Raw genomic sequence first — 24,543 nt, forward strand, 5'->3', positions numbered from 1 at the left:
CCTGGGTAAAGGGAAGCGTGCCCAACCACTTCCTTGCTGAGCTGAGAGGAAGAGGGAAGGCAGAAAATCTAAAGATCTGTGTTCATGTTATATACAGGTCCTTCTGGGCTCCAGCTGCCAGTCTCTGAGCTTGACATACCTCCCCAGCCAAAGCCCACAGGGAAATGCAATGAGGTATTTTAAAGTCCTGTTCTTAGCTTCTGAGCTCAGAGTTGAGTTCCATTCATCCAGGGTGTCCTGGATCCCCCTGGTGTCCTGAGGACACTGTGGTCCTCCTAGAGGTCCCTATGTGCCACCCTGGGCCTCTCAGAAGCTGGGGGTGAAGAGTCATGGTGAAGGAGACGCGACCAAGCTGAGGCTGGAGATGGTGTTCCTTCATCCCTACCCTCTCTGGCTCTTAGCCCACCGCTGGGCATGCCTGTGGGCAGAAAGCCAGTCTGAGCAACCGCTCACCCCCAAAGAACAGGCAGGGTCCACCCTCTCAGAGCACAGGAAAGAAAAAGGTGAGGGTAGGAGGAGGGCTGGGGCGAGGGCCAGCGGGCTCCAGAGAAGGGAAAAGCAGTCCCTCCTCTGGGTCACTCGGACAGCCCCTCAGGTGACTCAATTTCAGTGCTGAAGAGTTCCTTGTAGAGTGGAGGGAAAGCAGCCTGGACCACGATGGGGTGCAGATGCTGGAAGGTTTGCAGCTTTTCCACGTGCTGGCTACACAGGCTCCGAAGCTTCCCCTTGGGTGGCAGCTGGACATGGGTTAACAGGGGGGGAGGGTCAGTACGCCAGCCTCCTCCCCAGAGCCAAGATGTCCTCTCGGCCCTCCCGGGCTAGGGCAACCCTCCTTGCTTTCCCCTCTGCACTTGGCATCGGAGGGGTGGCCGGATTCGATCCCATCACAGGGGAAGTATGTGTTCAGGAAGCCAGAGGCAAGCGAGGGCTGCTGCAGGACAGGTGTGTGTTTTCTGAGTGAACCCCCAATCACATTCCCGCTACTCACCTGGTAAGTGCTCCAACTCCCACTTTCTGCTCTTAAGATGGTTGGATCCTGCGACTCTGTTATGTACTATCACTGGCCTTCATTGATGCTGTTCTCACGTGGAATGCCTTTCTAGTTCTTTGCTTGGCTAATTCTTCCTCACTTTCAAGTGTCACCGCCTCTGGGAATATTTCCCTGACTACCCCTCCCTGGATTAAGGGCATTTCCTTTGGGCTTCTCTCTGTGTAGTAGCACTTAAACCTGATTGTAGGAAAACGGTCTCATTTGTCTGCCTTTCCACCCTGGGTCTAATCTCCTTAGGTAGGTTCTCTCCCTGTCTCCCTCTCTCTCTGTACCTTTTGTTCCTATCATAGTGCTTGGCACATGACAGTTGCTCAGTAACTATTTGAACTAGTTTCGAAGCAGGTACCCAACGCTACCAATACTCAGTTGGAGGGGAATAAAAAAGGCCTAGAGACCCAGGAGGAGACAGAGGTAGGGAGACCTTATTGAAGAAAGGCCAAGAAAACCATTCATCTTCTGCAGCTTCCTGTATAACCAAAGTAGGCTTGAAAAGACCGCTCTCCAGCTACCACCTCCTCTCCCACCACCATCTTAGTTTCCTAGGAAAGGGGCAGTCAGAGAGGACCAGGCAACATGGATCCCTTGATATCTTTTAGATTCATTGTTTTTTCATTTCTACTGCTTTACTTTGAGTTTGCCTGGACTGTCACAGTACCTCCATTCTTCCTTCCTTCCTTCCTTCCTTCCTTCCTTCCTTCCTTCCTTCCATCCATCCTTCCATCCATCCTTCCTTCCATCCATCTATCCTTCCTTCCTTCCTTCCTTCCTTCCTTCCTTCCTTCCTTCCATCCATCCTTCCATCCATCCATCCATCCATCCATCCATCCATCCTTCCATTCAATAAATGTTTGTTGAGAACCTACTCAGCTAGGCACTGTGATGGGGTGTGGGGATAGATCAATGGATAAAATAAGGTAGAATAAAATATCTGGCTTTATTAAATGCATATTCTAGTGAGGGAGCCAGAAAATATAATATGCCTGAAAATTTCTTAAAGAGCAGTAATGCAGGGTGGGGTGGAGGGCTTTTTGCATCAGAAAACCTCTCCAGAATGGAGGGATGGGGCAAGCCATTTGGAAAACTAGGGGAGGAACCTTCTAGACAGCAGGAACAGCAGATACAAAAAGCCTGAGGTGCAACTGTGTGTGATGTGTTGAAGGAATAGCCAGGAGGTGACTGAGAGGGCAGGGAGAGGAGAGGAGGTGAGAAAAATTCAGGGTCATATTGTATGTGAGGCCAGTCAGCCATGACAGACCCTACAGGTGAGTCTCAGCAGGATGGGTGGCTATAGGAGGGCTGAGACTTATGCTGTGTGGCTACTGCAGGGCAGAGGAGGGAGGAGCAGGGGCCACTGTAACAGGCCAAGTGAGAACTGATAGCTGGGGGAGGTGGGGGGTGATGGTGGAGGGGGTGATTCTGAAGGTGGAGTCAGACCTGCTTTCCAGCTGCCCCCCCCCCCCCAGGGTCCAGTCAGTCTCTCCTTCCACCCCGTCCAACTGGACTTGAAGTTCTTTAGGGCCTAGACCGTTGTGTAAGTCATTTCTGTATCCTTGGCACCTAGCACTCACTGTGCCTGGCACATAGCAAGGGTCCATTGCTTGAATGATTACATAAAAGGTTCTTTTACACTGGTTCCAAATTAAATTGCCTAAATAATAGCTCTGATGATATCATTCCTCCAGCCCTCATGGCTCTCCATTGCCTGGAAATAAAGCCTTCACTCCTTAATATGGCACTCAAAGTCCTCTCTGATTTGCTACCTGACCTGATTTCCAGCTTCTTCTTGTCTTCTGCTACTTCCCTGCCCTCATCAGTCAGTGCCAGCTCCCAATCTTATGCTTCAGTCAAAATGTACTATGAGCTATTCCCCATATATGTACTATTTTGCCTCCTTATTTTTGCTGATATTGTTCCCATAGCCTGGCATGCCTGTCCTAGCACCACGAATGTCTGTTAAAATCTGTCATACTTCATGGCCTACCTTAAATGCCACCTTCCCTAGGAAGCATTGATGACCCACTCTTTTTACCCCAGATTATTTTTAATCCCTATTCTATGCTCATAACATTTCCCCAATATCTCTTACCGAAGGAACTCATCAGGGGTGCGGAGACACAGTGGGAGAGCACTGGGATTCAATCTTGTATTTATTACTCGCCAATCATGCAAACGTCGGCAAGTCGCTTAAGTCTCCTCACCGCTAAAGGGATATTTGAATACCTGTCCTATTACTGAGTTGCCCTGAGGATGACAGCATGTCTGTGACAGCACCTTGTTAATCGTACTACTGTCGTTATCACGTACCATATGCTACTCTGTACCAGAGTACCAGTACGAGCCTCTTCCTACCGCACTACGAACCCTCAGTGGGGGCAAGGATCGCTTCTCTGTAGCTTTCCATTCCATGGTGCCTTGCACAAACAGATACTGGGTAAGCGATGGCTATATTAAACTGAACTGATTCCTGGAGGCGCCCCCCCCCCCCCCCCAATTCCAGGCTCTCTCATGTTCCATCTGTACGCAAACGGCAGCGATTGCTTGTCCCCTTGGTTTCCGTGCTGCTGCTGCAAGCTCTCTAACACCATATGGCACTCTGTCCCCATGGAGCCCCGGGGTCCCAGATCTCATGCCAGGCCTGACCTCCTCCACCTTGGGGACTGCTCCTACCTTGGCCAGGATACCTTGGCGGTGGGTCTTGTAGAGATGGTGATGGAAAGCCAGCTCCAGGTTGTGCTGCAGCTGCTCTACTTTCCTCTTCTCTTGGAGCCCTGGCCGGTCTGAAGGAGGGCGCGGCACCATGGCGAGAAGAAGAAAGAACATGGACGTCAAATTCCCCCAACAGGGTGTGTCGTGTTGGGTATCTGTGCTGGAGCACGGCCTCCAGTGCGCGTGCACATGCGCATGTGTCCTGGCTTGATAATGAAAAGCTCTGGGGGGTGGGGGGTGGCGCCTGGGTGGCTCAGTCAGTTAAGTGTGGGCTTGGCTCAAGTCATGATCTCACAGTTCATGAGTTCAAGCTCCACATCGGGCTGTGTGCTGACAGCTCAGAGCCTGGAGCCTGCTTCACATTCTGTGTCTCCCTCTCTCTCTCTGCCCCTTCCCCGCTCACTTTCTGTCTCTGAAAAATGAATAAATCTTAAAAAAAAAAAAAATTTTTTTTTTTAAAGAAGAGCTCTAGGGCCTGGGGCTGGGCTAGCTGTCTACAAGGCAAACTGGGGAGAGATAAGGCGGATAAGAACACCCAATATCCTGATGCCCAAGCTGCCTTCTCCCTGATACCCTGATATTTCACATGGCCCCTTTGATGCTGGGATTCCACTATGGGGGGATGAAATGGAAGAGAGCCCTGCTCCCTGGCCAAGGCTGAGACCAGATGGGAGATTGCCTTGGTGAAGCCTCCTAGGCCAGCATCAAGGCCTCTGCATCAATTGGTGGCTAACTTCAACAGACAAAGCACCTTTTGCCCTGGCTCCATCAGATAGCCAGAAGTCATCTTTTTTTTTTCTAAATGTTAATTTATTGTTGAGAGAGACAGAGCGTGACTTGGGGAGGGGCAGAGAGAGAGGAAGACACAGAATCGGAAGGAGGCTCTGGGCTGTCAGCACAGAGCCCAACGTGGGGCTCGAACTCACAGACTGCGAGATCATGACCTGAGCCAAAGTCAAACGCTTAACCCACTGAGCCACCCAGGCACCCCACCAGAAGTCATCTTTTAAGTCTTTATTTCTAGTTCAAATGATTAGGTCTCTGCTCATTGGCAGAGCCAGACAACAGATCGTCTTCATCTGCAAACTCAGGTTAGTAGCTCAGCTCATTAGCCCAGGTTCTCCAAATACTTAGCATTCCCTGGCTCAGCCCAGCCCACTCCATTCCAGTGGAGAGGGTGCCCAGAGTTCCATTGTGACGGCACACAGTCTTAAGATTAGCTCATGCATGGGGTGCCTGGGTGGCTCAGTTGGTTGAACATCCGACTTCGGCTCAGGTCATGATCTTCCGGTTCGTGAGTTCAAGCCCCTGCGTCGGGCTCCATGCTGACAGCTCAGAACCCGGAGCCTGCTTCAGATTCTGTGTCCCCCTCTCTCTCCGCCCCACCCCTACTTGTGCTCTGTCTCTGTCTTTTAAAAATGAATAAACATAAAAAAAAGTTTTAAAATTAGCTCACGCAGAGCAGTGATTCTCAGATTTGGTGGCACACGACAATCACCTGTGGGAGGCTGTTAAAAATCCTGGTGCTCCAGGCTGCACCCCAGATCAATGACCTTAGAGTCTCTGGGAGTGGAGCCTGGAGAAGAATCACTTTTAGAGCTTCCGGGTGATCACAGTGTGTGGTCATGGTCACACTGGACACTCTGGCGTGAGCTCACAGGCCAGCTAATTTCTCTCTGGGATGTGGCTCACTTCCTTTCATCCCCACGGCTCCCTGGCCCCCCACTTGTCCCAACTCCACCTTGGGAGCCGTTTCCCCTTCTCAGGCTCCTCTGACCCTTCATTCTGCTCTTTAAAGCAGTTTTCCAGACTTAACCACATTTGAAGGTCCAGACCAGACCCTTCACTATCCCTTGCCCCCCTGCCACCCGAATGTCCCTTAGGCAGGCCCAGCAACACTCACTGGCGTTGATGAGCACGAGGGCTGTGTAGAGAGCAATCTCATCCTCAGAAAAGCGCAATGTGCTCAGGGAGTGGGAGAAGTCAAAGATGGAGCTGATGAGCTCCCCACAGCCTAAGGGACGGAAAACCAAAGGATTTGCCGGGTGAACAAGGCCACGGTGCCCGGGGACACCCACCCTCTTGATGTTTGGAGCAGAGGGGGTGATCTGACCTGAAAAGAGGATACCCTGGTTCTTGAAGCTCTAGGGGGCTTGCCATCCCACCCCTCCCTCTCCATTTCCCCCTGCCGCTCACCCAAGGCTCGGAACAGCTCCGTGCCTCCGTATTTGCCTTCGAAAAAGACTGTGTGGTTGTCAGCATTGTAGGCCCGGCACATCCTGACCAGGACCACTTCCATTGCTCCTGGAGAGGGCAGGGACATGCAGGCAGGAGTCAGGCAAAGCAGGAAGCCAGCTCTGTCCCCCTCCCCCCAGGCCTGCCCACCCTCCCTGGGCACCTGCTTTGAGAAGCACAATCTGGTCATTCTGGCAGAGCTCCATAAAGCCTGAGAGCCTCTTAGCGAACTCCACCACGTACTGAATGGCCTCAGTGAGGCGGTGGGCACAGCGTTCCCACATCTCCCACATTGACTGCAAGGAAGGAGGAGGTCCCACTGTAGCCCGGTTTATGACCCTGTCACCCTCCCAAGCCCCCAGGAGCCCGGACTGATAAATATCAGGAGTGAGGTTCAGAACTTCCACACTGTCTGCTCCGGCATTTTTAGCCTATTCTCAGCCCAGATGCACACTTGGGGTCAATGCCTGTCACGTGGTTGCACTCACTGAGCCCCCACCAGCAGCTGGCACCCGGTTAGCTGTCCATGGGGAAACAAAACCCATCTGAGATGCAGCTTTGCCCTCAAAGAGTTTGCATTTTGTAGGGGTGAGAAGGACACACTGACCCCTCTCCCAAAAAGACACACCCAAAGGTCTTGATAACCTGGAGAAGTGAAGGCTGAATGCCAAACAAGTATTTTTAGAACAGGTTGTATTGTGAGAGTGTGATGCAAAAGAGTGTAAACTTTGGAGCCCGGTGGATCCGAACGTGCCTTTGGCTCCACGACTTTGTGGCCCAAGAAAAGTCTGTGAACCTCTCTGAGCCCAGTTTCCTGGTCTGCTAAGAACCGAAATAAATGCCAAGCTCCCAGGTGGCTGTCATAAGAATGGAAGATAATTTATGTGAAGCGTCCGGCACAGCGCCCGGCAGAGAAGGGGTGTGTAACATCAGGGTTCTGACTACTGTTACCATCAGAGGACGAGGAAGGAGAGTATGCCGAGGTCTGTACGCCAAGGTGTGGGTGCTGGAGGCGGTAGGATGAAGGGCAGGCAAAATGTTAACCAGCAGGGGCCAAGGAAGAGCTCTCATCCATTGGCTAGACACATGCACGCACACACACACACACACGCACACACACGCACACCCCATGTTTCAAAGCGGGGACACCCTTGTGCGTTGCTCCAGCCCGCTCGCCTGTGCAGGTGGCCATCTCTGCACTCCCCCAGTGGAGGCGGGATGTCCCCCCTTCCCACGGGCTCTCCTGGCCTCACCTTCCTCTGGTAGCCAGCCACCTCCTCCCGGGAGAAGATGTTAGGGCGCTGTCGTAGCAGGTCCTCCAGTCGCAGCTGACATGTCTCTCGGTAGGACTTACAAACGTTCTGCACCAGGTGCTCTGGGGCCAGAGGAGGAAGGCACAGGCTCCGTGTCAGCCAGCTGCCACCCTACCCACACAAAGGGCACTCCTGGCCTGGCCTACCCCTGCTCTGCCTCCCTCCCCCCTTCGACCCCTCGGCTCCCTTGGGCTCAGGTTCGGTGTACATGGAGTGCTGGCTCGGGCCCCTCTCTTGGAAGCCCCTCCCTCATGGTCCCTGCCCTCTCCACCTCCCAGCTGCTCACCAGTCTCTGTCAGGGAGGCATAGGGCACCTCTGGGGTGCTGTGGAAGCTGGGGCTGCAGTAGCTGTCCGGGCCCTGTCCTGGTTCCTCAAGCCCAGGATGCCTGGGGTCCTTGAAATGAAGCCCACATGTGTCAGGGGGCAGCTGGCTGCCTGTGCCATAGAAGCCGTCTCTGGCCTCGGCCTTGCCCCGCTCGGGGCTGTGTCCCAGGTGGTATGAGGCCCCGTTGGGCCCCGCCTTGGCCAGGCTGCTGGGGCAGGAGGGCCCAGAGCCTGGGGCTCTCAGGAGGCCGGGGGGGCAGGCCGAGGCCTCAGGCAGGTCAGGCGAAGAGCCCAGGGGCAGCTGCCCATCTGGGAGTCCCACAGGGCATGCGAGGGCATCTGCTCCCTGGCCCCCCGCTGGCGGGGTCTTGGCCACTTGTCCCCGCTGCTGCTGTTGCTGCCGCTGTAGTTGTTTCTGCACCTCGGCGTGCAGGCTGTCCCTCTGCTTCTTGGACATGCGGCCAAACTTGACAGCTGAAAGAGGTCGGGGACCAAGAGTGTTCAAGGCAGGAGGACTTGGGTGCTGGGCGGCACCAACATGCATTTTGATCATTACAAATTCACTTGCTGTCCCCTGAATAGCTAGCACCAAGCACAGCTTCCTCGGGGGCCCCCACTGTTGCTTGAGACCTCTGCCACCTCTTAGGTGTTTGCTGCAGGGCCGGTCCAGCCCAGGCGTTTTGGTCTCCCAGGCAAACTCTCCCGGCTGGAAACTGGCTTCTGCTAATGGCATGAATCTGGACTGAGGACTCTGGCCTCCTGATGCTGGGGCTGGGGGTGGTCACGTCGGGGGCCTCGAGCTGTATTGGGGTCACCTCGCCTGTCTAGGAGGGTCGGAGGAAGAGGAGAGCTGAAAACACAGGTCTCCCTGTGGTCAGGCCTGCAGGCTCCCTGGTGACCTAGATACTCACCACAGCCCAACCCAGGCTCCGCGGCTTGTTTCTGAACATCCTCTTCTGCTCTCTCTTTCCTGCCTTTTCACTCCCCCCCCACACACCCCTCCCAGGTGTGGGGGCACAGCCCCTCGCCCCGCCTGCCCCTTTGCACCCCAGCGTGTTTCCTTTCACTTTGTTATTTTGGGCGCTGAAAAGTGCTGACGGACTCTTTCTGGCTCCTCATCACCTCATGCCTCCCCCAGCCCCTCCCTGGGCTCCCTCTGGGTGGTGATGGGGGGCTGTGCTGAGGCGGGGGCGAGGACACGAGAAAGCGCCAGGGACAGCAGCCCTCCCCACGCTCATGACTTCTGGGTTGTTCTCAGGCCCACTCTGGCTCCCTTCCTAGCTACCATCCTGTGTCCTATCATGGGGCTGGCAGACCAGGAAGGGACATGAGCTAGTACTGGAGCCATGGGGCAGCAGGGCAGCAGGGAGGATGTGGAAGCTGGATGGTATCTGGGCCACAGGTGAGGGGACTGAGGAGAATCCATCACAGGAAGAGGAAAGGGAGGAGTCGGGGATGTTGGGGAATGGAGGACTGTTCTAGCAGACCCTAAAACCGGGGACGGCAAAGTCCTTTGGTGAGGGTGGTGGGCCTACCCCACCGGGCACCCCCGTTGTGCATGGCCAGCCCATGCCCCACAGAAGGATGTTTCTACAGGGTAACCTCTGCCTAGCACAGCAGGCCAGGCTGCCTCTTTGGAGACTCCAGAGAAACCCCAGGGGGCTCCCTGCTTGGCCTCACCATCTCGGGACATGCCCAGTGCCAGGCATTTCTGCAGCCGGCAGTGCTGGCACCGGTTTCGGCTGGTACGGTCGATGGGGCAGTTCTGCTGGCGGGTGCAGGAGTAGACCACGTTACACTGCTGGCTCCGGCGGAAGAAACCCTGGGGAAGGCAGGCGAGGAGACCTTGGCTGTCTCTCCTGGCCAGGCCCAGCTCAGTCCCCAGTGCTTCTAGCCCCAGCTCTGGCCCCAGCTTTCCCAGATTCGACCCCCCATCAGTTTTCTCTCCTCCATGTCTTAGCATGATGACAGTTTGCCCTGCCATCATGTTCCCAGCTCAGGACAAGGCCCTCCTGTGCACAGGGCCTCCCAGGTAAGGCACCTCCCAAGCAGCTCCCTAGCTGCTTCAGTAGACCATCCCGGAATAAAGGCCACAGAACCCCTTCTCCTCACCTCGGAAGAGACTGTACGCGCGCACATGCTCACCTTGCACCCCTCACAGGTGATAACCCCGTAGTGGATCCCAGACGACCTGTCCCCACAGATTTTGCAAGGAATCACTTCAATTTGTGCTGGAAGAAAGAAAGAACGGGAGGTCAGCCCAGGAGCCTTATCTGCCTCCTGCCCCCTCACTCGCCCTGCTCCAGCTTGTTCCCCTCTTGCAAGATGGAAGGAAGGGAAAAAGTGCCAAACACTGCTCCACAACAGGCCTAGGGGGGCCGTGTTTGGTTCGGTGGGGCAGCCGGGGGCTGTTGCAGCCCCAAGGGGGCAAGAATGCAGCTGCCGAGAGGCCACCTGTTCAGCCCTTCAAGTGGAAAAGCTCCAGTTGCCTCCCTCCCGCCTGGGGACCTAAGAGTCCTCGCTGCTTTACAACACCTGCTTCCCGCGCAGGGGGCTTCCTCTAGGCCCCCCTCCCCTACCAGGGCTCTGCTTCCATGGGAAGAGTGTGAAGCGTGGGGGCGGGGAGGGGGGAGATGTGGTGAACCAGCCGGGAGGCACTGGGGGCCAGGTACAGATGCCAGCCATCCTTGGCAAGGCAGTGAAGGCTTGGGGGTGGGTTGAGCAGAGGCCCCGGGGCCAAGCAGACAGGGTCCACAGAGTAGGGCCCAGGGGGTATGGAGAAGTGAGTTAGAGCCCAGGAGAGGGTTCAACAAGCCGGGTCTGTCAGATGCTGGGGACCCAGGGAGAGAATCAAACAGGGTGCTGAGGCCCCTGGCCCCGGAGCAGAGAGTGGGCAGCTCTGTGTGTATCAGTACATGAGAGTGTGGATGTTTACGTGTGCACGAGGGCCTCTGGGTCCCATCGTATGCCCACGCATCATGAATGCTAACTTTGGCTGGGACTAGGGACCATCTCATTTAAACTTTTTCCTTTCCTTTACAGGTGAGGGAATAGACCAGATGAGGTAAGTTTGCCCCAGGGCCGGGTCTACATCCTAGCTCCCCTGCTTTCCATTATGCTGTTCTGTGTACATGGCTTTTGGGGTACACACACCAGTGGGCATGTTTGAGGGTGTGTATACACATGGAAGGTACACATAATTGTGAGCCAGTGGGCATGTCTGCTTGAGCCAGCAGTCTCACCTGCACGTTGGCATGTTAGTGTTTGTTCTCTGGGCCACAGGGCCCCTGACCTATACCTGGCTCCAGATTCTTCTCTCCTTTGCCCTGGCCCCGTCAATGCCCACAGCTCTCTCCTGAATTTCAGGGACCAGCAGTTGGCCTTCTCCCAGCTCGTCGTTGAAGAGGAGTTGGGATTCCCACTATGTCAGGGGGACTCCGTCCCTCCCAAGGGACAGGGGTCTCTTGTGTGCCTTTGGTGTCCTGCTGCCTCCCCTTTGAACAGGGAGGCTGGGGTGGAGCAGACCAGAAAAGTGGTCTAGGACTGTCCTACTCTGAGGGTCAGTGGAAGCAGCAGCTTGTCTATAGGGCAAACCTATATTCCAGTGAGCTTACCTCTGGCTCTGGCCTGGACCCTGGTCACACATATGTGTAGGGCCTCCCAATGTGAAGTGGGCGCCTTTACACTACCGACCCTCAAGCCAGCTTTGAGCTGAGTCAGAGTAAGCAGCCACCTCCTCATGGGGGACTGGGCCCATGAGTATCTGAAACCCCTCCGTGAGAAGTCCGTTCTCGTCTCCACCCCAGCCCCCATCCGACTGCCCAAACCCCACACAGGAGGCTGTGATCACCTGCGGCGGGGGTGGGGGAGCAGTGACGGAAAGTGAGCCTTTCAGATTCTTTCCAGTAAATTAGGAGTAGATTGGAATGCATGGAGGGGAAGAGAGAACAAGACAGGGGATTGGTAGCTGGAAAAGGGACAGAAAACATGGAGACACTGCATGTCAAGTCACTTAGATTCTCTAGGCCTCAGTTCCCTTGCCAGTGAGGCCGGGGTACAAATAACACTGTTTGTCCATGGGGGGATTGTAGGTAGTTTCTCAGGCGCAATGACATTACCTGTGGGAAGCGCTGTGTAAGAGGCAAAACTCTACGTATGCTGTTACTACAGAGCAGGGCCAAAGGTGAAGAAGGCCAGTGGGCATTTGAGGCCTGATGGAAACACCCGTGCCCCATGGAGTCTGTGCTTGTGTCAACACCTTCCCCTTCAACAGTGTGGGTCTCCCTCTGTAGTGGCCCTCAGCCCAGAGAGGGGAGAAACCACCTTGGGTCACCCAAAAAAGTAAGCGGCAGGGAGATTAGGCCAAGCCACAGTGGGAACTCGGACTCCAGCCCAGCAGTCAACCACAGGCCTCCCTGCCTCTTCCCTTCTCCAAGAGCCACATCCGTGTGCGTGTGTGCACCAACCACACAGGTGACCCAGACACATCTCCCTGCCCTATGCCTGACCCACTGCTGGTCCTGGCCCCAGGAGCCTCGCGGCACTATAACCAAGACCTTATTCTTCTCATAGGCTGATGTGGCCAGCCATGGGCCCCCTTCACAAATACCTATTCTTGAGGGGGACGCTGGAGTTTAGACCCCAGCCACCAGCCAGCCACTCCTCAGGGCTCCCCAACCACAGTCCCAAGACAGAGGTACACAGTGAGAAAGAACACAGAGTCAGAAGTTCCGAGCTGGGAGGCTCAGACTCTTGTAGCTTCTGAGCTAGAGAGACCAAGAGGTTCAGGACTAGCAGACAACAGAGACTTAGAACCTGAGCTGGAGATGCAGGTGCAGAAACACAGAAAGACCCACACCGATGTTCTGGCCCCAGTGCCCTGCCCCTGGCCCTGTCTGCACCACCAGGCCCCTGCTCTCCCTGCTCCCTCATTCCCCTGCCACCTGTACCCCTTTCAATGCCATCTGCTTGAAACCTCAAAGAGAAAGTCCCGTTGCACGCGCGAGGGGGACTTGTGGAGGCGGGGAGTGGAGAGAGCGGGGAGAGAACGGGAAGAACCGGCAGAGGTGGCAGTGAGGTGAACAGGAGCTGAAAGCACCCCGCACCCCTCACCTTCACAACCTACCCCCGAGCCCTTGCCTGCAGCAGCAGGTGATGGGAACCCAGGTTGGGGAGGGGGAGCTGAGTAATCACGGGATTACTCAAACGGTTGCCCTGGAGCCTGGCCTGCCAGGAACTTAGCGTCTAAGGGCCTGATGGTGCCAGGAACTTGAACCAAGCAAAGGTCAGGACTGTCTAGGCCAGCCCCTGCGGCCCCCGCTGCTTCAGGAAGATCTTTGCACCTCACTGCTGCTCTCTCCCAGGGCCCATCAAAGGAAACCCTCACACTCCCAGGAGAGAGAGGTGTCCACCTACAAATGCTCCTGAAATCAGCTAGTGATTACATGGCTCTAGCCCCGCATCAAGGGATCTTGTGAAAATTTTGTGAGCAGGTCCCTGCTCAGGTCTGAGGGCCCAGATCCTGCATATGGACAAGCTCTGCTTGGTGCCCAAGCTTGCTGGTCCTCAGTCTGTACTTTTGAGTAGCAAGAATTGAGTCCCTCTTGAAGCTTTTGTGCAGGGCTGCTCCTCCCTGGGGGACAAGGGTGGGGTTGGCTGTCTTTCCCCCAGCTCATTTTCATTTCTTCTCCTCAGCCTGTGAGGCCTCTAAAGCTGCATTCTGATAGGACACTGGGAAAAGAAAATGAACCCCTTCTCGATTGCTTCAGAGACTGAAGCATCCCCAGGGAGCTTGCTGTGTGCACCTCTGATGTGGGGGAAATCCGGTAGTGAGGAGGTGGTCTTTCCCTCCCTCCAACCCCTCTAGTCTCACCCTTCCCACAGCTGTGAGATTCATTGATAGCGCTCTCTGAATGCATCCAGAGCCTGGCTCTTAGGAAGCCAGCTCTGGGCCTTGTCCAGGTGCCCTATGCCACAGAGAGGAAGTGGTAGGAGCGAAGGAGGGGCTCTAGCCCAGGGGGATCTCTCCCCTCAAACCCCAGAACCACTCCCCCAGCCCCCACTCTGCCGCCCCGCCAACCCTGGTAGAGTGGATGCAGCCAGAGGCGCCCTGGGGTCCTTATCTTCTCTTGGTGCTTTGTCAGTCTCCAGATGGGACTTCCTTCTCTTTCTCTCCCCTTTTCTCCAGCCGACAGGGGTTCAAGGGCGATGATAATGATATTCATAAGCCGTGGCTGAATTTTACTTGGTGCCAGGCTTCGCATACGTGTTTCATTAATGATTACAACAACCCTAGGGACCAGGCATTGCTTGTACTGTCCCCATTTTACAGATGAGAAAACAGTCGAGGAGGGAGTAAGTGGCTTGACTAAGGTCACACGGCCTAAAGTGGCAGATCTGACATTTGAACCCAGGTCTCTGTAATTCTGTAACCCATGTCCCCAACCATTAAGCTATACACCCTGTAAGGATGAGATGCCCAAGTGAACCAAGCAAATGGGATACGGGACAAGGTTACTGGCCACAGGGGAAAGGTGGGCTGGGAACAGAATTCAGAGAGGACCCCCGGGGAACTAAAGCCGGGACTCATGCCTGATGTAAGGACGCCCAGGGACATGGTCCCCTCGCTCCCTGCTTTTCATCTGCCGTGCCACCTCCTCCTGCCTGTATTCATGTCTTGGGGCCAAGGTGTCCAAGGCCAGCTCGCCTGACCCAACAGAGCTCCTCTGGGGGGTGGGCTGGCTTTCATACAACGTAGTAGGCCTCTGCAGGGATGAATGAGTGGACAGGAAAGAGGAATGCACCTCTTTTCTTAGCTTAGCTCCCCCACCCCCACCCCCATGGAGACCACAGCTCTGGCCAGGGGTCCCAGTGTACCCTAGCCTGTCACCAGCCTCCCTCCTTTCTCAGCTCTCCTTCCCGCAGCTTCTGCAAAGCTGGAAACCACTTTGGTGTGTGCCCCCACAGGGGAGCGGGAGGGGGAGGGGTGGCGGGGGCCAGGAGAGAAGCACTTCTATCTGCTGAACACTGCTCCCAAGGTAGGGCGAGGGTTTTCTGCTGATACACCCAGATCCCAGGGCTGAGAAAGTAGTGAAGCTAAAACTCAGGTGGGCGAGGGAGAGTCTGGGGTTCTGAAAAGCCACGAAAGACAGCCAGCCACCTGAAACCCCTCTGGGTGCCCCCGCCACCCCCGCAGTCTGGGACAGGAGAAAGGAGGGGAAACAAAAGAATTGAGTGAAAACAACCAGTGAATGGGGGGAGGGGATGAATCACCAGGAGGAAGCTCTGAGGAGTGGGAGCCCCAAGACACAGTCAGCGGCCTTCCCTGCCGCCAGGCTTGTGCGTCCTTTCCACAGGGCTCTGCTGTTCCAGGAGACCAGGAACCCAGAGAGACTCTGGCTGGGGTGCTGACACCCTGCCCTGTAACCGACCCTCCCCCAAACACACATCCCCATCTTTTCTGAGCCCAGAGTCCCAGGACAGCATTGCAGTAGCAGGAAGAGTAGAGATTAGATCTCAGAAAGGACTGGCCGTGGAGGACAAGAGGAGACCCCAGAGCTGCCTTCCTTAGAGGGCTCTTAGCATAGGAAAGTCCCTGTTCCCTGTCTGAGTCAGGGGTACAGAGGCAGGGGAGATGAGGGGGCCCCCAGGAGGGCAGCAATACTGCTTCAGTGTGATGGGACAGGCTGCAGCGCAGCGGCCTCTAGGACCTTGGGCTAGGGGTATTTGGGATTCCAGTTAGGGATGGGAAGAGAAGAAAAGGCAAAGGTTCTGGGGTGATGCAGGGAAGGAGGGGGCCCTTTGTAAAGTCTTCAGGTGGTCCAGGGCTCCCAGGATAATAGCTGTGGCACCCTTGGGGACCTGGACTACTTCTGGCCCACGGCTCCTCATTATCATGACCAGACTTGGAAAGATCAGGGCACAGCAAAGACTGGCATGCGACCTCACACCTCCCCTTCCCCTTCCCCCTACTGCCCCATGCACACTCAGTGGTTGGTGGGGGGAGCTCATGCCTGTTGCTTCCACACTGGCCGTGCCCTCAGAGAGAGATAACTAGGGCCACCATCCCTCTGGCTGGCTGGGACATTTCCTCTGGCTAATGGACATTTCCTCTTTGCTTAGCTGCAGCTCGCCATGGCAGGGAGCCCCTATCACCCTTCCAGAACCTCCATAAAATCCATGCCTCCCCCTTCCTGCCTTCCTAGACCCACTCGGTACTCAGCGTCTCCTCTCTGCGGCCCGTCCTCTTTCCTCCCCATCTCTCCCTGTGTCTGTGTGTCTTTCCATTGTCTGTGCTCCAGCTCTGTGTCGGGCTTCACGCGGTGCTGTTTGGGTGGTAGTTCTCCACTTACAGCTCCATCAGGGCATCATTCTTTCCCCAAGTATTTCATGACTCTGTCCTTTGGGTTTGGCCTCTGCACCTCTCTCTATTTCCTGGTGTGTTTCTGCTCCTTGTTTGTCTGCCCCTCAGTCTCTGGGTGTGTCATAGTCCCCAGCCCCCAGTGTGTAGACTCTCCCTGGCTATAGTCAGAGAGCGCAGAGGTGGCTGGCACTCACTAGGTGTGTGTGTGGGCGGGGATGGGGGCAGCCAGGTAACCTGGGGCTATGAGATACCCAGAGATGTCCAGGTGAGAAGGACTAGTGGCATCTACCCCCAGATCGGAGGGGACCCCCTTCTCTTATCTACCAACCTGGATGGAGCTGTTGGGGGGAAATTATGTAGAACTGCCTAGTGGCTCCCTCCTCCAGTCCTGGGGACTCCTGTTCTCCTGCCAGGCTCTGAAACACACCCAATCCTTGCTTCCCAGGGTGGATTTACTGACTGGGGACCATTTCTGGGAAGACTGGTTTGCTAACTTTTGCTGCTAGTCTGAAGAAACTAGAAGGAAACTGAAGCTCCAAAGGGCCCCTCTTCCTATGGAAATCTTTGGCTCTTTTCCTTGCCCCTCCTGACCCATCCCAGCTCATACACCCACACTGGAATCTCTGTCCCAAGCTCCTTCTCTTCTATGGCCTCTCTGTCTATGTCCTGGGAGAGTTGAGATGCCTTCACTAGCTTTGGGGGTGCTCACCTTGGGGACCAGGGCTCTCTCCTTGGTCATGGGTCCTCAAGAACTGGGACCCTCTCCAGAGTTAGTTTTGTTTTTAAATTTAGCTCTTATTTTGCTTATGAGGAGACCAGAGCCCAGTGACTTGTTTAAGACTACGTGGCTAGTTGGTGACAGAGCTGGCATCAGAATCTGGTCTTTAGATTCTCAGCCCATGGGTCTTTCCAGGACCCAATATGGCCTCCCTTCTGTGGTTTGTGGGAAGACCCCAGGTTGAGGCTGGGCCTGCCTCAGGCCTCAGGCCACAGGGACATGGGGCTTCCCTTTTCCTCGTTTGCCCTGTGCTCCGAGAGGCCCTCCAGCTTTCCTGACGCGAACAGAGGGATTGTCTGATTTACTTGTGCTTGCTCTGCTAGAAGGCACAAGGACTGTACACATCTGCCCACAAGCTGTTGGCCCATGGCTTCACACCAGGAAGGGGTGAAACTGAAGGCTTTCTGCTCTGTCTCCCCTGCCTGATCCCCCCTCATCAAATGAATGAGGGAAACTGGGGACACACACACACACACACACACATGCTGAGACCTGGATGTTGGGTTCTGACCCTCTCTATCTGCCGATCTGGCTCTCCTCTCCCTGTCCTGCTGCTTCAGGGCACAGCAACCCCTCTGGCTCCTCTTTGAACCCACTCTGAGGCAGGTTGGCAGCATGGAGGGAGTTGCTGCAGTGGGAGAGTGTGCCTGTCAGTCACCAACCTCCCTCTGCTGCAGCCCTGTGATCTGGGGTGAAGCACTGGCCTCGCTGGGGCTCAGTCCTTTCTTGTTAAACGCGGGGCAGAGCACCTCAGACACTCCTGCAGACCCTTTCCAGGGCTCATGACATACGTGGTCCTCCACAGCCCCCTCTATTACCCTGCCCTAAGAAAATTGCCTGGGGAGTGAGACTCCACAGCTACTCCACCCATCTCCCAACAGAACTTGGCCTTGACTGGGACACACCCTGTGGTGGGGGGAAGAGCCCTCAGCTTTTCTCACGCTGTTCCCAAGACACCTCTCTGTTCCAGAGGCCCAGGGATGACAGTGGCATCTAGGCTTCCCCACTCCCAGGTGGCCCCATTCACTTACTTCTCATGATTGAGCCTTGGGCTTTGCTGCCTTGGCTTTCTGTCCTCAGTGGGGGGTGGTCCAGGGATGGGGCACAGCTGGCAGCTGGGTTGGGGGTGAGGCCCTCTCTGCCGAGCTTCAGCCTGTAGCTCCTCACCTAGCTCCCTCCCAGTTCTTCTGGGCCAGGGGGGTTGAAGCCACCACCACACAGGTGGCCGAGTGACAACCCCCCCACTCCATCCCCACCCCCTCTGGGGTGCAGCGAGTAGGATGACAGGCGCTGCACGTGGCCAATCTGGGCCTGGGGCAGGGTGTGAGGGGCGGGGCAGCCAATTGCAGGGGGCGTTGGAAAATTCCAAAACCACATGCGACAGCCACACGCGGTAAAAGCTGTTTCCACCCGTCAAGGTAGTTCTGGCTGGGGAGCCAGAATGGAGCTCACGGGAGCCTGGGGCCAGGTTCCTACTCCCCCTCCCGCTGAGGACCAGAGCCTGACCCTCTTTGCCAGGCGACTCCAGGGACAGGGATGTTTCTAGAGGTAAGTCACAGGATGTCTGCCCCCGGGGGGGGCAGTGGCTGGTGCCACCAGAGACCCTGTGGACTGTCAACTGCCGCCCAGTGGGGTGCAGTCTGAGAGGCCGCCCCACCACCCCACCCGCCATGCTCATGACCTCCCTCCAGACATGGCATATCCCCTCGGCTAGGGACTAAAGATAATAGCAGCAGTAATAATCATCAGACAAATATCCATTATCCGCAGGTAGGGTTATTTCCTCAGGACCAAAACTACTGAAACTGGAATGCAGATAATGTTGGCAACAACGATGATGATGATGGTGGTGGTGGTAATAAAATAATAATAATAATGTTTACTATGTGCCAGAAACGGTTATTAATTTCTTATGTGGATTATCTAATACTCACAAAATACTTTATGAAGTAGGCACCATTATCCCCATTTTGAAGAAAGTGAGACACAGAGAGGTTAAGTAACTTGCCCAAGGTCACACAGCTAGTTAGTGGTGGGGTCAGTATTCAAACTCAGGCAGTTTGGCCCCAGATCCCACCCGAGGGATGGGAGAGCTTCTCTGGTCCATCCTCTAGCTCTTGAGGATGTCTCAGCTTAGGAGGTTTCCTGGCACTTGAGGCTAGAGTTTATTGGCCTGGGGGTCCTTCTGAGGGTCCCTCTCAGCCTCAGATCTGCTCTGTGGGGTACCTGGGCCTGAGGGTTCCCTCTTCAGGGCCCTTTAGTGATTAGGCCCTCTCTTGGTCTGGGAATCCCTCCTGGGCTCCTCCCTTCTTGGGACTGTCCTGGATCTCCTCCTTGGGTTGTCTCAGTTCAGAACCTATTTTTCTGAGGCTCTCGGCCTGGGGGAGTCCCTCATCTCTTCCGGATTCTCTGATCCTCTAAGAGGTCTCTGGTCTTGCCGGGCCTCTAATAGCTCCTCAGCACAGTACCTTTCCATGCTGGCCTTCCTCTGGCTCTCGGGGCAGCAGAATGCACATGCACGGAAGGCCTGTCACCCTGGCTTCTCATAGGACACTCTGGGGTGGGGGTGAGGGCTTGGTTGCACAGGCCCAGTGGGGCTGGGAGAGGGGAAAGGGGCGTGGTCTTGGTCAAGGTTTCTGTGGTAAGAGGTTAAGGTCGGGATGGAGTATAGGCTCCTCCAGTTCCAGCTGCTCCGAAAGTCCCCCTTCTTCCCCCCCCCACCCACATATGGTCCCTGGTTCCCATCCCCCGGTTCTTGAGCACGTCACTCCTTGACCTGCTTTCCTCCCAGGGCCCTGCTCAGCATTTCCGTGGGGCCCTGTGGCTAGGGGCAGGCGAGGCACAGATCTGGATTGTGCTGAGCCAAGCAACCCCCCACCCAGGAGGACGCAGCATCCTGGATAGCCCCCTGGCGCCTGTCCGCCCAGCTCAAGGACAAGGGGACGCTGTTGCCCTCTGAGATGTCCCTGCTTGGAACAGGGAGGCTCTAGGCAATCTTGGCAGCCGGAGCAAGGTCAGTGAGCTCTCAGGAGGAACTGGTAGGCAATCCAGGGGAGTGCCATGGAGAAAGGCAGGTGGTCTCTCTTGCGCCAGAGTGGTTCTCATTAATGCGCGGACCGTGCTTCTGGAGGAGGCCTTTCCCAGAGTACCCTCAGGCGGTTAAGGGTGCGCCTGGACCTGATGGGATATAAGCTTTGGGACTGAGATTGGGTGGGTGCATTTTCTGGGGGAGTGGCCTCCACAAACTAAGGGGTTAGATCCCATGTGCTGAGAGGTCCCTAGAGGGGATGCTTCCTCACCAGTGTCCATTGGGAAGTCCTTCCTGAGCTCTAGCCTTCCTACATGCTGTGGCCTCAGTCTTTCGGGGTCCAGAGTGTCCCTGTGTATCATGTTTCCTACAGAGGTGAAGGTTTTCCTGCTCTCCAGCTCTGCACGGCCTGGCTTGTTCACACCTCAGGATGTGTTAACCACCAAGATGAACACCAAATGTGGCTCAGCTGTCGCAAAGCCCGGTGCAGGCTCCCTGAGTCCCGAAGGCCAACCCTGCCTCCCCCTGCTCTCTGTCTCCCTCCCTCCCACTGCCAGCTCCTGTGCCTCTGTCCAGCACCCCTCCTCTTCTTCTCCCACAGGTCTCTTCTAATCCCTCTCTCCTTCAGCCTGTGGTGCTCCCTCTGACTCCACAGGCTTCCTCCTGACCTCCCATCACCCTGATCTTGAGGTTTCTTCACACCCCACCCCCGGCTCCCCATCTCCCTGTTTCCCTAGGTGCCACCTCTGCCTGGCTCCTCTGTCTCTGGGCCAGCTCCGGAGCCTTGCTGAGCTCCTGCCATCTCTCCACACCCAGCACCAGGTGCTGCCCCAACCCTCTACTCACAGCTGTGAGTCTTCTTTGCGGCCAGCAGCTCTGGAAAGAGAAGAGAGGGGGTCGGGGCCAAAAGTTGAAGACCATGGGCACCAGGAACACCACCCCATCACTGGCCCTATCCCACCCCATTCCTTTCTCCTGAACCTGGTGTCTGAGCAGAAGGTGGGACCATCCTGCACACACCCCTCTCTTCGCTCTATGCCCTTCAGGTCCTCAGAAGTGCTGGGCTTCTCACTGCCTCTGGGAGTTCCCCAAGCTCTTCCTTCTCCCTTCTCTCAGAATGCCCTTCCCTGACACCCTAGTCAGTGTAGCCAAATTCCCCTCATCCCTCAAGTTTCCAGTTGGAGAAGCTGTACATGCCCCTCTCCCCTCCCCTCATGCTGACACTCGGCACCTTGTATTTGATTTCCTGACACTCACCACGTTGTTCCCTAACTGCTATCATTGTGTCACTATCGGTGAAATGACGCTTTCCTGCTGGTCGGTAAACCCTGTGGAGGAAGGGACTGTGTCTGTCTCGTTGACCTTGCTATTCCCAGAGCCTTCTGTGGCGCCTGGCCCATTAGAGGTGCACAATAAATATTCTGCAGCCAGAGTGACATCTCTGTGGTCTCTCCTTCGTGCCCGAAAGCACCTGGGAGTGCCAGAGGTGTGGAGGTTGAGAGTAAGGCCGTGAGGATGTTTGGAGGAAGAGGATGGAGACTGGGAACACAGGAACCCTAGCTCCTGTGTCATACCAGCCTGCAGAGGAGGGGGTCCCTTCCTGTGGCGGGTCTGGGCAGAGAGCAGACAGTAGGGTGCCCAGTGGCTTGACGTGGGGTAGGCAGGGATGCACACACCTTGGAGGGGCAGCTCCTGAGGAGCAAGCCTTTGCTAGAGCATTGTGGTGACCCGGTGGTGGCGATGGTCATTCACTTTGGCATTTATTGAACACCTACCGAGGGAGACCCTGGGAGGAGGCTTCCCCTGCCAGGTGTTGGTTGATTTCCTACAACCACACAACAGCTCCTCATAGAGCACAAGGCTAGCCTTTTGTACCAGAAAAGCCTGTAGCCCTGCCTTAGGCCCCCTACAGGCTTGCTCCCTAACCTCTGAATCTGCTCTGCTGCTGGAGTTTTCTTCCTGCTGGTCATTCCCGGACACCTCTCCACCATCCCCCTCACACTGTCCCTTTGCCCAGGAGATGCTCCCCACAGGCAGGTTTCCTTCACGGGGCGGGGTGGGGGTGGGGGGGAATGCACTAGAAGGGCTGGGCTCTGCTGGGGTGGGGTGGGGGAGGACTGCCCAGAGAGGGAGTGACTCCATCCGGCCCCTCCCCCTCCCACTGATCCTGCCTGGCCCCACCCAGCTTCCTCCCTGACGTGGCACCCTCTCTCTGGCCTCCTGGGGTGGGGGTGCTTCCCTGCCAAGGCGGTGGTGTTCTTCCTCCACCAGGTGGCCCCGGAGCTTGCTGGCACTCACTCCCCTGGGTGCTCACAGCTGACCAAGCAGGTGGCCGTGCATTCTGCTCTGAGAGGGTCTCTGAGTTATGGACTGTGGGTGGGGACAAGGACTGCCTGACTCTGTGCATCCCACTGACCCCGGCCTGGTTCCCCACGTTCTCTGCACAAATGAAACCTCGCACCCCTGGGCCAGTGGAGAGAAAAGTGCCAGGCTAGTGGGCATGGGCAGCGAACAGGGTGTGGTTGCTTCCTCCCCCCACCCTTTGTCTGTCACCCTTAAAGGCAGGAGGGGCTCCTCCATTGGTGAATGAACAGAAGGTGGGGTGGCCAGCCTTCCATCCACTGCTGCTGTTTGCCAGCTGAGTAAAGCAGTGTCCCCACCTCATCGCAGGGGGCGCTGACATTGGGAGGGTCTGCCCACATTCTGGCCCTTCACTGGATCTAGCTTCCTTCACTCTGTTCTCCCCCCACCCCCCACCACCCCACACCTGTCTTCCTTCCCCGCTGCTCCCTTTCTTTCCCCTCCCTGTGTTTCCTGCTTATCCCCCTTTCTACAGTCTCTTCCTCTGCAGTGTCCCCAGCCCCTCCTCCTGCTTCTCCTTCAGTTTCCATCAGGACTGGCCTGCATCCCCTGCCAATCCATCTCTCTCCTTCTCTCTTGTCTTGTCCTCCTCCTCCTCCTCTCTTCTTGACCAGAGTCTTCCTCTCTCTCTCTCTCTCTCTTTCTCTCTCCTGAACCTCCTGACAAGTCCTTTCCACCTGCCTGCAGGGCCATGGGCCTCTTACCCTGAGAGGCTCGGTGCTGTCTCTGTGGGGCCCTGTCCATGGGGCAGCTCCCTTGGTGCCGTCCTTGCTGCCCCGGCTGCCCAGGAGGGCAGGGAGCAGGGCCCAGGGGAGGGAGGAGGGAGCAGGGAGGGAACACCTGGCCTGTCAGCAGGCAGGGGAAAGGAGTGGCTGGCAGAGTGGCCTGGCACCAGGAGGGGACAAGGAGAAAGATCTGAGGAACAGAGTTTGGAGCTTTGGAGAGAAACAGGATAAGTGAAGGGAAGGAGGCCAGCATTTATTGATCACCTACTGTGTGCCAGGCCCTTTGCCAGTCACTTTAGAAACCCATGATTCTCATAGCATCCGCCATTATTCCAGATTTACCCATAAGCTATGTGATGCTCAAAGATATTACTGACTTGCCCAAGAACAATAAGTGGCTGCACTGTGATTTGAACCCAGGACTTTGTGACTTTGGAATGGTGTGTTTTCTATCTGAACCAAGATAGGTGACGTGCAAAGGGGAGATGGGAAAGGGGTGGCTTCTCTGTGTGGTGGGGGAGCGCGGACTGTGACTCTTCTCCAGGATGAGGTCAGACTCCTCCCATGGTTCTTCAGTTCCTTGAGGCCTCTGACTGCTTAGCTCCTGCACCTGGCTGTCCTTCCCTAGAATTCTCTGACTCCCTGATGCCTCCACAGGTCTGTTGGTGGGCCGCAGGGCAGGGCTAGGGGAGTGTGCAGGGGCAGAGGAAGATGGGAGGGGAGAGATGAGGAGAGGAGAGATGCCGCGCTCTGCACCAGTTGGAGGAAGCAGAGCCCCTAGACTGGGTTGGCCTGCACCAGGGCCGGCACTGAGGAAGGGCCCTGCAGAGGGGCCTCGGGGCAGAGCAGGTCCTGGATGCCACTTCTCTCCAGAGTTTGATTAGCTGGGCCTGGCTCTCCTGGTTACCCAACAAGCCGGCTGGCCAGGGGCCAGGCTGCAGTGGGGCGGCTCCCTGGCACCTCCCCCTGCTCTCACTCCCAGCTGGTAAACAGCAGAGTGGGGGCCAGCCACGCCGCAGCACGTGGCACCTGGCGTGGAGAGGGCAGGCAGCTGTCTTTTCCCTCTCCTGCCCCCCCACCGTGCCCTTCTCCACTCCTGCCCCACTCTGGAGGCTTCACGCTCTTGCTACCATCAGCACCTCCATTCCTGGGTAGCCCCCCAGTGTCTCCCAATGGCTGCAGCTTGAGGGACAAAGGTTAAAAGTAGAGGACTCCCCAACTCCTAGGATAGTGGGCAAGGGGATAGGGAGAGAGGAGGAATGGAGTGGACTCTTCTGGGGACCTTCTCATGCTGAGAGTCTGACTGTGTGTGCCTGTGCCTCTGAGTAGCCCGTGTCCTTTTGGTAAATGCATGGTCTATGCCTCTAAATATACTTCTTTGCACAGAACAGGATGCTGGTCTGCTTTGGGGGCTCTCCCCCTTGGGCAGGCTTGGAGTGGGAGGCAAAACTCTCCAAAGCACCCAGTGCCCCCTGGCAGACAGGAGGAGCCAGCCTGAGGCTGAGGGACAGGGCTGCAGGGGAGGGCTGGGGTCGTGTTGGACTGCTCCCCACTTCCTAGCCCAGTGATTGGCTTTGCTTCCACTCAGGATCCTCTATCTGTGTCTCTCCCTGCCAGTTCCTCCCTGTCTATGGGTCTGTCTTCTGTACCTCTCCATCT

General features: G+C 56.2%; 2 protein-coding genes across 3 annotated transcripts in view; one reads left to right on the plus strand and one right to left on the minus strand.

The window, feature by feature from the left end:
* The window catches only part of RIIAD1 (regulatory subunit of type II PKA R-subunit domain containing 1), a 223,653-nt gene that overhangs the window by 67,897 nt on the left and 131,213 nt on the right, over nucleotides 1-24,543 (plus strand). The gene's annotated exons all lie outside the window — the stretch shown is intronic.
* On the minus strand, nucleotides 68-22,964 carry RORC (RAR related orphan receptor C). 2 transcript variants are annotated; one of them, XM_086718238.1, is made up of 11 exons: nucleotides 22,864-22,964; nucleotides 20,645-20,674; nucleotides 9,776-9,861; nucleotides 9,311-9,452; nucleotides 7,592-8,104; nucleotides 7,246-7,367; nucleotides 6,156-6,288; nucleotides 5,954-6,061; nucleotides 5,661-5,771; nucleotides 3,719-3,828; nucleotides 68-737 (listed from the first exon to the last, which is right to left on the minus strand). In XM_086718238.1, exons 1-11 carry the CDS (start codon nucleotides 22,901-22,903, stop codon nucleotides 576-578), a joined length of 1,557 nt encoding a protein of 518 aa, XP_086574364.1. In that variant the 5' UTR covers nucleotides 22,904-22,964; the 3' UTR covers nucleotides 68-575. The 2 variants fall into 2 exon arrangements, with proteins under 2 accessions (XP_086574364.1, XP_086574365.1); XM_086718239.1 differs by lacking the exon at nucleotides 22,864-22,964 and adding an exon at nucleotides 21,056-21,119.

The sequence above is a fragment of the Puma concolor genome, chromosome C1, assembly GCF_028749965.1.
Source record: "Puma concolor isolate L17-30 chromosome C1, mPumCon1.1.hap2, whole genome shotgun sequence".
NCBI classification, from domain to species: Eukaryota; Metazoa; Chordata; class Mammalia; order Carnivora; family Felidae; genus Puma; species Puma concolor.

Bases quoted from the DNA above. Each gene is read 5' to 3' on its own strand.
- RORC (XM_086718238.1), bottom strand. From the start codon at position 22,903: ATGGACAGGGCCCCACAGAGACAGCACCGAGCCTCTCAGG. The intron at 8,105-9,310 runs GTGAGGCCAAGC...GACCTCTTTCAG, and splicing joins ACTGGGCATGTCCCGAGATG to CTGTCAAGTTTGGCCGCATG. The intron at 738-3,718 runs GTAGGAGCAGTC...ACCCATGTCCAG, and splicing joins GCCAAGGTATCCTGGCCAAG to CTGCCACCCAAGGGGAAGCT.